The sequence below is a fragment of the Cavia porcellus genome, unplaced genomic scaffold (assembly GCF_034190915.1).
Source record: "Cavia porcellus strain 051 isolate PalLab524CR breed Dunkin Hartley unplaced genomic scaffold, mCavPor4.1 scaffold_14, whole genome shotgun sequence".
In the NCBI taxonomy this organism is placed as follows: Eukaryota; Metazoa; Chordata; class Mammalia; order Rodentia; family Caviidae; genus Cavia; species Cavia porcellus.
In genome coordinates, this window is record NW_026947497.1 from 37,284,126 (window position 1) to 37,296,518 (window position 12,393).

Genomic DNA, 12,393 nt, shown 5'->3' on the forward strand with positions numbered 1-12,393 from the left:
AGTGGCACAAGTGCTTGCTTGGCAAGTGCAAAGTCATGAGTTTGATCCCTGGTACCAGAAAATAAGGAACAGGGACCATGGCACAATCCATCCTGGGTGTGGGACAGACAGATGAGAAGAGCTGACCAGGAACAGTCTGCAAGCTACTGCCTGTGTCACGAGAGGTAGAATCCAAAGACTCCTAGGCATCACTAACGAGAAACTAGATGGATCGAATGTCCCATCCTGAGAGTCTCTAGGAAGCTGGCTTCCTAAACAATCAGAAAGCTCAATGCAAGAAACTGTGCAGCCCGTGTTTCCAGGACAGCTCTGCCTTCCACCAGCTCTAACTTCCAAGTCAGTTAGGGAATGCTTCTCCCCCAACTGTAAACATCCAAGCAGACACCAGAAAGGCCACTCACTACTAAGAAAAGATTCTTACGTGCTTTGAGATTTTCTCCACACATTTGTGGTTCACCTGGGTCTTCAGGGCTGGCTGCTTAGATCTCACAACTAGGGGTAAAGAGACATCCAATGTGTAAGTGCCTGTGGAAAGCAGAGGTAGGAATAAATGATATTTACTGACATCCCAAATGGCTTTTTAAGACCAGGTCTCACTACGTAGTTTAGGCTGGTTTTATTATGTTACCAAGCTTGGACTTGAACTTGCCGTGATCCTCCTGTCTCAGTCTCCCAAGTGCTGGGAATTCAAGTGTGTACTACACCTAGTGATTCCAAACACCTCTCAGTCAATAGTTCCAAGCCCTCACTGTACACGGCTGCCACCACCACCTCCTCCTCATCTGCAGTGCAGAGCTGCTACTGCACAGCTAATGTCTCTGTTGGATTTCTGCCTCCTGTCATTTCTGGGTCCTATATTCTTGATGCGGGAAACACCTAACATGGTGGAGGACAGGAGAGAGCAAGAAGAAACGTAAAAGGCCTCCAATAGCCTCTGACACTGGAACTATTGGATGAAAATCATGATTACAATAAGGACTGTACATGGATATAAAATAGTAGTTCAGGAGACAGCTTACGTGATTTTCTACAATTCGGAAGTGCAGGAGGAGCATCAGCAGAATACCAAATCTGGTGTGCCTGTGAAAAAGGAGTCAGAAATAAATAACAGCCACTTTTACAGTAGCAGAAATCTGATACAATTCCTCTTTCAATGTTGTCCCCCCACCTTTGGATTTCAAAAGGTGCTTTGATAGACTGTTATCAAAAGGTGTGAAGGGGTAGAGAGCTTGCCTAGGATAGGAGAGCGCCTGGGTGTGAGCTCCAGCATTAGGGGGGAAAATCTGCTGAAATAAATGGAAAGGAAATTGAGAAAGATACTTATTAAATGGTCTAGGCAAAAGAATATAATCCTAATATATAAAGAACTTTATGAAAATCAATGAGAAAAAGCTAAATGGCCTGTACAAAAATGGACCAAGGAAATATACTCATCTTTATTCTTCATGGACTCCATATTTGTGAATTCACCTGCTTGCTGAAATTGATATGTAACCCCGAAGTTAACATTCACAGCATTTTTGAGGTAATTCACACAGAATGACAAAAAACTTGACATGCCTGTTCCCAGATGAGGTCGCACAGTGGGGACCGGATCTCCTATATTGTAGAGTATGGCTTTTTTGCATTCTATTTTGAGCCACATTTTCTGCATGTTTTGTGAGTGATTCTCCTATTTAAAATGGCCCCAAGTACACTGTTCAAGTGCTGTCTAGTGTTTCTAAGTACAAGGCTATGATTATGCCTCATGGAGAAAAGATTGTGTTATTTAAACTCCGTTAAAGTGCTGTTAATAAATTAACAGCATATTAACTAAGGGTCTTGGAACAGAAGTGGTCATAAAAGCACCTCCCATATTGATCACGTGACAGAAATATTGGGACAGGAGGTCAGTATGGTGATTTCATGGTTCATGGCAACTTCACAAAACATAACTACTGTCAACAATGAGAATCAACTCCAATGGGGGGGATATACAAATTAATGAACATAAGAGAAGGTGCTCAATCTTACCAGTAGTCAAAGAAAATTAAATGAGAGACTTGAAAAAGTGTCATTATCAAATTGAAAAACATTATTTTTTTCAGACCCACATTTGTAAATATCACATTGTCTCTCTAGCATAAAAAATAAATAATAATAAACTGAAAGAGTAATAAGATCCAAAATGTATATAGATATTGTAATAATGAAAGGGAAAGAAAATGCTCAAAAGCAAAGAAAAACTTGTAGGTATACACATATAACTGTATGTATGTTTAAGTGTGCAAAATAGATAACCATACTACTAAGTTTTTGTTAGTTTGTCAAACAGAATAGTTTGTGCCATCATCGTTTGATTGGCTGTTCATTTTTTATGCTTTGATTTTGTAACTTGAACAACTACTTCTAAGATAACAATGTGTAATATATCAACTAGTGATGATTTCTTAATTTTTTTTGAAACTCTATCTACTTTTTTCTGTTTTGGTTTTTTTAATAAAAAATTATTTTTTAAAGCATGTGTTAAGACAATGAGCACTCTTGTCATGCAGAGGTTGAGGCATGAGGATCTCTGGGAATTCATAACCAGTCTGGGCTACATAGTGAGTTTAAGGCCACCTTGTCCCAAAAGACAAGGGTTACAAACATCAAAAAAGAAACCAAAGAAAGCATTGTCACGTATTGTTCAGTCATGAGACATTCTCTGGAGGCACTTTAGTAAGTATGCCACTTGACCCAAGAATTCAACCTATCGGAACATTCTCCAAAGAGATGAATTTACAGTTGCAAAACTGTATTTTCAAATTGTGATCATCATAACATTGTTTATAATAAATGACAAATTTTGAAAAACCTAAGTGCCTGGTGATGAGGGCTATTTTAAATTTCTGATATAGACAGTTAGTGGAATCTGATGTATCCATTAAATGTGATGTCAGACAACTTTATTTGTTAACAGTCAGAGATGCCCATGATAATACTGAGTGGTAAGAAGCCGATTTGAAAGGACAGTGTCCAGGATGATGATGGCCATCAGCATACTGTGTACATGCATCTTTATGTATGCACAAGTCAAGAAATATTTGTAAGGGAATTCACTAAAGTGTAAATTGTGATTTATCTTTCAGAATGAAGGGAAAGACCAGATAATTTCTACTTTCGCTTCTATTTCTGTCCTCTATATTACCGGAATGTTTACAATCAGAGAGAAGCTGTTCTGCCACTATCCTGCATGTCATTATTGCCATGCATAGGACCTCGGAAAAGCTGGTGATCGTGACTACCCTCAGCTGTTCACAGCTGGTAACCTTGGTGACCTTGTGTCCCATAGTCTCATCGAAAGTTATAATAAACCCTTGGGAACAATGGTGATGAAGGAGTTCTTAAAAGCCCTACCCTTTTTAGTTTGCCTTTTAAGGAGAATATGTGGTTTGCAATCACTGAAGCACTCAGTGTGTAAAAGATCACTGAAAAATGTTGGGCTCACCACTCTGTGCTTGACATCAAATGGATTTTTCAAGGGCCCGTTTATATCAGGGAATCGCCCTGCATGCAAATGAAAAGGGAAAAAAGGAGGATTAAATTCATTGTAAAATGTCTTACGCTTGCAATTAGACTATTATCAGCAGATGGTACAGACATCATTTGTTTCCCTTTAGCATCTGACCAGCAGAAAAGTAAGAGTCAATCAGGTAAGACAAGACCATGACTGAAAATTAATTTGCGTGGCACTTTGGGAAGGGATAAACATTTTTATGTCTGGAATACTCTTCTGTGATAGCTAGCTTATTCTCTTCAAATCAGAAGGAACTGAGGCTGTGCTGACATGCTGTAAGTTTTCTTCAAGGTGCTCACAAGTTCAGTGTATTCTTTAACAACCTTACTGAGGTATAACACCCCCCAAGTAACCCACTCTAAGTGTACAGTTTAATGATTTTCAGTAAATTTGCAAAGTTATGCAACCATCACCATGATCCAGTTTGAGAGCATTTTCATCACCCCAGGGAAACCCCTCATGCCCTTTTACAGTTAATCCCCTTCCCTACCACTGTTCCCAGAAGATGACTAATCTCCCTCTCTATAGATCTGCCTTCATCAGCTACTTCAACAAATGGAATCATACATTATGCGGTCTTTTGTGTCTGGATTCTTGTATTTAGCATAATATTTTTTAGGTTCAGCTATTTTGCGGCTGCTTGAGTATTTTGTCGTTATTTTATTACTGAGTAGTATCATATTGTATGAATATACCAGATTTGCTATCCACTCATCAGTTAATGGAAAGCAAAGTCATCTTCGATTTTGGCTACTGTCAGAAGTGGTGTGGCCTCTACTCACTTGCAAATCTTTGTGCATATGTTTTCATGTGTCTTGCTGGACTTCATGTTTTCATGTTGACTTGCTGGATCCTATGGTGGATTTATGTTTGAGTTTAAAAGACACTGCCAAACTATTTTCCAAAGTAGCTATACTGTTTCCTATTCCCACCAGCAATGCATGTTCCAGTTTCCTCATACCCTCACCAACATTCATTATCTGTCCTTATGATTACAGATATTCTAATAAACATGAAGTATCATCACACTGTGTTTCTAATTTGTGTCTCCCTGTTCATGGTCACGCTGTGATCACATTGTGTGTATGTAGTCACATTGTGTTTTTGATTTGCATTTCCCTAATGACAGATCATGTTTAGTTCTCCGATATTTTTATTAAAAATAACACAATAAATGCTGAAAAGGGGCCTTGCTTTGGCACAGGATGATGGGGTTTGGTCATTAAGAGTGAATGAGGCAGAAGAATAGAGTTTGGCAAATGCTCACTGATATTTGTGCTTGTAAGCTGGTAATATTTTGAAGCCAGAGTCAAAGAGCTTGACAAGTATTTAGTTAAATTCCTGCAGTAAAAGAAGTGCATAAGAAATATGTTCTGCAGAAGCAGCTAATTTTTCCATTCTCTGTGATTCTTTAGCCTTTCAGAGGTCTGTAAGACTTTTATAAACCCCACAGGCCTGAGGCTTGGCTAGGTTTATGTCACTTTTCCTTTCCAGAATTATAGTAGATAATCATTCATTAGTAAATAACATGTTTCAACGACATTAAATTTTATAGAAAGTTATTTTGAGACATTGATGCACTATGAAAAACAAAAACCAGACATGAGAATTTGGGCTAGACCACTGCCTAAAGGTATTTACATTATTTGTGTCCATCTTTCAGCCAAACCTGGTCTGACTTAGAAATGTGTCTCATTTTCTTTAGTCTGTTTATATAGGGGGCCAGCAGAAAACTTACACATGTTGGAATATAGTTAGCTAATGATTTTCTTTGTGATTTTTACAGTTGAGAAAAGAGAGCCCACAGTGCAATTTGACCTTGGAAGTTTCATTCCCTCCTTTTGATTAAAGATGCTTACTATGACCCTAATCTCCCAACCTATGTCCACCTCCCAGCCCTGACACTGTGACCAAATGGGGCAATTTTGTTGATGAAACTAACCATTTGAATAGCTGCCAACAAATTCTACCATTAGATATTTGTTCCTTAAATATTGTGCCAAGCCTAATGGAATATTACAGTGATTTATTTTTTAAAAGTAAATTATCAAGAAGGTTAGTGTAGGCTGGCCAGCTTCCGCTTTTACAGGATCTGCTCACAAGTGACAGGATTCCTCTAGGCCTTCTATTCTAAGCATTTAGTCTACCTACTGCATCTCTGTCATAATACAACTGTCAGCCTTGTTTGTGATTCAGTTTTAATAGATTGGAGTCAATTCAGTCTCCCAACTTCCCATCCTTCAGTTCCTTGACACTTTGAGTCCCTTGAAATGAAGTTTCCATGAACCTCAAACATAACGTTGAAAGATGAAGATGAAGCATTCTCCATCTTTTTAAAGTTATGTGTATACAAAGAAGCAGAATGTAGATTAAACATTAACAGCTCTTAACCTGAAGTTCTGAGATGCCTGCCTTGCTGCCTTGTAGGAGAGTCCTTGTGAATACTTTTTGAAAAGAGAGCCTGGAGTTTTCTTCAGATTTTCCAAAGCATCTTAAAAATACAAGGTATCACTGTCATACAAAGAGACTTGTTAACCACTGGCATAGAACACAGAGCAAATTTCTTTCCTGACAAGTTTTTAATAAGGAATACAATGGTATATATATTAAATAAAAATTATGCTTCAGCTTTATTAATATACTCAATCCTTGAGTATAATAATAGTATTACAGTGTGTGAGAAAATATTCTTACTGACGGAAGACACACGCTGAAACATTTGAAAGTAGTATGTTGTAATGTCTTTAATCTACTGTCAATAACCCGGTCAAGAAGCACATACAGGTATCAGCACGTACAAACTGAGATAAAGCAAATTGTCAATAAAGGTGGCAAAATGTTGCTGACTCTAGGAAAGAACAGGTAGCATTGACTGCAAAATTCCTGCAACTTTTCTCTGGATTTAACTATCTGTTTTACGTAGCAAATAAGAGAGTAAGGTATTCATTGATAGGCCTTAGCTTCACAACTATCAGAAGGCTATTGTCACATTTTATAGATGACTACCACCAGGCCCTGAAAAAAAAAGAGATTAGGAAGACCAGGCTGCAGCACCCCAGATTACATTTGAGATATAATGAAAGACAGACCTAATATCAGCGCTGTACCCCCTCCCTGTCTTCACCCAGCATAACTCCAGGCCCTGTCCAGGCGGACACCTGGGAGTTCCTGGCGCCCAGCGGATCACCGCACTGCCCACCCCAGAGTTGTCTTTTAAGTTCACAGGCGAAACCCATTGCCGCCACCTCCTAGTGGATGTTATGCTTGAACAGGAAAGCGCACGCAGTAACAGATGGCATCTGGTGACCTTCTTAATAACAGGCTTGGCCGCCAACGTTCCCTTGTGTCCGGGCTCTGCGGGGAATTTGGAAACTGTTGCCTTACACTTGAATATTTTCCGGCAAACACATTTAACTATTTATTAGTCAGTTTCCTAACTTAGAGTAAAGAAAGCAAAACTACATAAAACAAAATCTGCACCGGTGTTTCCCGAGTCAGAGGCCCGTCCTGGAATTCCTTGGTATGTGCTAGCATCAATCGTCTGGTGTCACTGTCCTTTGCAGTGTGGTATGAAGACCTCGGTTTCAGGCAAAGCAGGTGTCGTACTACCTAGATTTATTGGTGGCTAATGTGATCTTTTTCCCTTTCTGTCATTTAAAAGAAACACATGCACTTCTCACAGCAAAGGGCACAAATGAGACAGAAAACAAACAAAATCCTGGTGTCAAAAGTCCCTTCTGCTTGACAGTTCACACCCAGTGTGAAAGTGGGAATCCCATGGTGAGCAAAGCTGGGACCAGGTCTTCTTGTTCCTTGCTTTCCCTGCCCTGGGTGACAGTGGCTGTCAGATCCACAGCGGGATGCAGGAGGACGGGGGAGGGCAGAGATGGGGCTGGGGGGATCTGTCCCCTGGCCTCCTGCCCCTTGATCCCCTAAACCTTTCTTCACCTTTTCTCTGCTCACCAGGATGGACCTGTACCAGAAGGGAAGTGGTAAAATCTGCCCCTGCCACGTGGTGGGTGTGAAGAACACGATGAAGGAAAGAGGTTTCCAGTGTATGCATGGTGGGAAGGCAGGTGGGGCCCCTTAGGGAGAGGCCGGTCAGTTGATAGGAGAAGGATTGTGTGGAGCTACACAGAGGAGGATGAGGTCTTCCTGGGGCAGGTGTGTAGGCGGGCTGCATCCTGGATACCTCCTGCAGAGCTGAGAGGGAAGTAAGAGTCTTCCCGATGACCCCATCTCAGGACTACAGAACACAAAGGGCCTTGGAGACACCCCCATGCCTGGGAAAGCTGACCTGGTGCGCGGGGCCCTGACTGGAGAGCTCTGGGTCTCCTAAGAAAGTTGGCAACAGGGTTCCTGGCTTGCTGCCGTTGTCCCTTTGTGAGCCATCCCAAGGTCAGGCTACAGTCCCTGCCTCGTGCAGTCGAGAGCCCCCGTGCACACTTTATTCAGGCCTGCCCTGTGCATGTGCCTCCAGCTCTGCGCCAGCGCCCACAACCTGGAAGAGTGAAGAGCTTTGGAAATTATCCAAACATAGCACAAGCGGGGGGACATCCCCGAGACACAACCAGAGCAACACAGTGGGGTTTGGAAGCCGTGACATCCACCTTTGCCTTGGGCCCCAGTTGCTCCCGTAGGCAGCCACCTGCTCCTTGCCTCTTGCTCCCGTACTCCTAAGCACCTTTGCAATTGCTTTTTAATACGTCCATGTATTTCAGGTTTGAGGTCCGCCTGGCTGATCTTTATAAACCCATTATAGGACCTTGGTGGGGACAGAGGGTAGAAATAACTAAAATCATGTGCATTTGCTACCATCCATAAGCTATTTATTGATCCCATTTTAAAAACATTGCACCCTATAGGACTCAATAAAGACCACCATTCAAAACACAAGTTTGTGAAAAGGCTGTTTCTATAAATTACATTCTAATTTTAATGATTAATTTTAAAGCATCTTTTGGAAGAATTATGATAAGCGACTGGCTCTCTAAGAAGGCATAATGTGGGAAGGAAAATACCAACAAGGAAGGATCAGTGTCTGGCTTGTGTTGGACATGACAGACATGTTCCTGCCCTCATGAAGTTTATGTTCTGGAAGGATACAGAGGTATTCAACAAGTAAACAAACACAGTGGTACAGAGTAAGCAAAGTAGCCACCAACAGAAAACTGGGAAGGAGAAAGTGTGAAGGAGATAACTTTAAACATGGCATCCAGGGGAGCCTTCTTTGAAAACATGAAATTTAAAGCCAGACCTGAGAGCTATAACTCAGGAGAGAAACAAGAACAGCATGTGTAAGGGTCCTGAGGTAGAAAATGGCTTGGCATTTGTAAGTCACTAGAGAAACTGATACATGTGGAACAGAGTGAGAAAAACTCGAAAGAGACATGAAACAAGACAGGAAAGATAGGCAGAACCCCATTCATGCAAGCCTTTGTAGGCTTTGGTATAGAACTAGGATTCTATTTGCAGGTGCAAGAGGAGACAGAGAAGTGACATCCTCTTTATCTATTAAGATCTCCCTGTGTGGGGAAGGATGGGATTGGTAAATCTTGCTTAATGAGTACTTACCGCTTTTTTAATCTTTCTAGGTTTTTTTGAAGGCTTCCCCAAAGAATGCAACCAGCATTAAAAGAGTGGGAGAAAAATGAGTATGCTTAAAAGTGGACACAAATCCTCTTGGAATTACACTGTGAATCATATGCATATTGTTTGGTTCTTGTCAATATTCTCCTAGACACATCATCATCCGTATGAAAGGGTGATACATGATCCAGATAGCTGCTCCAGACACTTGGAACTTTTGTCTGTGGTTAGGAAATATCCGGGGACATCTCGCACACACGATCATACCGGGGCTGTGAGGGGCGCCTGATATGCAAAGCCCCGCCCAGTCCATATCGTGTCTTGGGAAATAACAAGGAGCCTAGCTTACTCTTTGGCGGGACACTGTGAACCCATCCTAGAGCTGTACAGGTAGGGGGACCCAGGAGTAGGGCTGAGGACCAAAGAAAGGAAGGAACAGCCCATGAACACTGGCCTGAAAAATCAGTGTGCATTCTTCCATGCTCTTGAGATAGTTTCTTTGGGCAGAAAGCTGGACAGAGGCTTAGCAACTGAACAAAATTTGCTGGAATCTGTTTAGTAAAGAGGAAGCAAGCCTAAAGTCGAATTGGCTATTTTTTGTCATATTGAAATTTTATAACACTTGATTTTCTCTGTTCTTTGAATATGGGAAATAAGCAAGTGATGGACCCCCAGGTGCATCCAGGGAGCCAGGTCAGTAAAGCCACCACTAAATCTTTCCACTAACACTTGGAAAGAAACAATATGAGTGCAAAAGGAAAACCACCTAATGTAGGCAGAAGAAATATGACTGAACTCTTTGAAAGGCAGTCGTGAAAAAGAACCTGAGAACTTTCTGTCATGACCATAAATCACATTTAAGAGAGAACAGTCTATCTGACCCACCTACTTATGGATGGAGGACACAAAGAGGCCATCACTAGCCTGATGTCCACTAGTGACAAGCAAGTTATGTTGCTGGTATGTAGTGACAATGTGATCCTAGATTTCATGTTTTCATTCTCCTCCTGAGGGAATTCTCTAGTCCAATTAAAGTAGGTAACCCAAAAATCAGATATGGAAAATGAAAGAAAGCACAGAACAGAGATGTCATGTGGCCAAATTAAAGTTTGCCGTGAGGTACTGTCAGTCACCCAATGAAGAAAATAGACATCAGTTATCCTAAATGATGCTTGAGGAGAATGAAGTAGGCAATATGAGCAGATTAATAAGTCATCATTATGGGGGCTGGGGATTTAGCTCAGTGGCATAAGCACCTCCCTTGCAAGCAGGCGGTCATGAGTTCGATCCCTAGTACCGGAAAAAAGAAAAAAAGAAATAATAAGTCATCATTATGAATATATACACTTATGACATTTTACCTGATCATAGAAATAGGAGACAGGAAACAGAATACGACCTAGTGCATAGCAGTAAATGATTGTGTTTTTTTCCTCATGTTATCACCCCTCAAAGGCCCTTCCTCTTCCAGCTGTGGACCTGCACAGCAGCTCATGGAAACCGTAGGTGGTGACTGGGCTTACAGTATTCTGAAGGACACAAACAACAGCTAAAATGGAATAGGATTGCATTACAAGCTACTCAGATCAGATGCCTGGCACCGGCCTTTCTATGAATGATTCCCACACACTGGCTCAGACTCTGCTCCAAACAATATGTAGTATCAGTCAATTTTCTGTTCTTTACGGCAGAGAGAGAAAGAAAGTCTCTCCTGATTGAACAGTAGCACAGATTGTTACTTGTCCTGTCCTCCTGCAGCAATAAATGATAAAAGGAAGCCTTAAAACCTATCTCAAATGTACTATTCCTATAAAGTCAAATTTTATTAGGAAAACCAGCCATTGTCGAGAGTAAATCTGAAAAACACAAACTTAATCTTGTTCATTTAGGAAGCACTTGCATGGAGGCAGGATAAATTTCTACTGTCTTCTTACGCAACACAAACACATGTGAACAGATTAAAACTTTAAATGCTATAGCAAATGGGCAAGCGTCACCAGGATATCTTATGAAGAAGGGCTAGAATTTTCAATTTGAGTTTGCAATCACTAATCTTACTAAATCTCCAGAGCTTCAACACAGATAGAAACAACCTGGGAAGATCTGTTGTGTTGCCTCCTCAAAGTCAGGGTTCGTGGCAGAACGGGCAGCTGTTTCCTTCCCTAGTCCACAGCTGTTGGTAGGATGTGGCTGCCCAGCCAGAGACTCCATTCCGAGCTCTCTGGCCTCGTGCTGGAATGCCAGCAGGGTGGGGTGTGTCATCTCCGAGCCTCTGCTCCCCACCCTTCTTTCTCCCCACTGCCAGACAGCGACAAAGGATCCAAAGGCCCCAAGGGACAATGTCCCCCCAGGAAGAAGGAAGTCTGTGTCCTTGATCAGACCACACGAAAGGTTTAGATGAAGAGCTGTCACTTTGGCCTTGTGTGAAATCTTTTGCTCTTTTACTGTGTTTAGGGGTTTATCTAGGATAGCAGTTAGTGTTAACCTAACAACCATAAAAGGGTACACATGGCGATAATTAATAAATATAACTTACTATTGATTAGTCCTCGCCTTGGTTTCTCTTCCTACTTTCTGACATCTGAGTACAACTCCGATATCTATAGTTAGAGGCTGCATTCGATATCCAGAGTTTGAAATTCTGGTGTAAGTTCCACGCTGGGACTAATATAGAGGAGGAAGAGTTTTGCCTTGGGATACATGTTATTCTTAAAGGAACATATCCAGAGTGGAACATGGTCATTTCTTGCTAGAGACAACATAGCCTTTGGAAGGCAAATGAGAACCAGAAGGACCATCACCAACCTAAAAGCAGAGGAGAATGATGTCAGGAATATGGTAAAATAGGAGCTATCTACCATAATTTCCTTACAAAAGCAATGATTTCAATGATCAACCGCAGATGAGAGTTCATGCATCCAGTGAAGCAGTCCTAGGTAGGACAGTTAAAAATTCAAGAATAGATTTGTGGGGGAGAGTAAGAAGATGAAGTTGCACTTTACCCACATTGCTGCTTCTCCAGGGTAGCTCAGCACAGCACCAAGAGCTGTCTCCTCTGCCCATGATCTCTCCCACAAGGCAGGGCAGGAGTGGGGTGAGGGAGCACCTGGCTCCTCCAGCCATGCAAGACGCTGTGTGGGAAGCCCACTTCTTCCTTCCTTCCATGTTCATTCACTGCACATTACTCACCATATCTAAGACAAGAAAACAATCTACGTGTCTACAACAGATGGATGGATGAAAAGCCTGTGGTATATCCATAAAGT

At 41.5% G+C, this 12,393-nt stretch overlaps 1 protein-coding gene and 1 long non-coding RNA gene across 2 annotated transcripts in view; both read right to left on the minus strand.

The window, feature by feature from the left end:
• Positions 1 to 12,393, minus strand: part of CUNH4orf51 (chromosome unknown C4orf51 homolog) — a 47,963-nt gene that overhangs the window by 25,790 nt on the left and 9,780 nt on the right. Inside the window, exons 3-5 of the mRNA XM_063260815.1 lie at positions 3,470 to 3,528; positions 1,020 to 1,080; positions 422 to 525 (exon numbers count right to left, since the gene is read on the minus strand). Coding sequence (XP_063116885.1) covers positions 422 to 525; positions 1,020 to 1,080; positions 3,470 to 3,528 — 224 coding nt within the window. The remainder of the gene's footprint in view (positions 1 to 421; positions 526 to 1,019; positions 1,081 to 3,469; positions 3,529 to 12,393) is intronic.
• On the minus strand, positions 6,268 to 12,302 carry LOC111753602 (uncharacterized). Its single transcript, XR_010051480.1, has 2 exons — positions 12,130 to 12,302; positions 6,268 to 11,932 (listed from the first exon to the last, which is right to left on the minus strand). It is a non-coding gene; the product is annotated as an uncharacterized LOC111753602 (long non-coding RNA).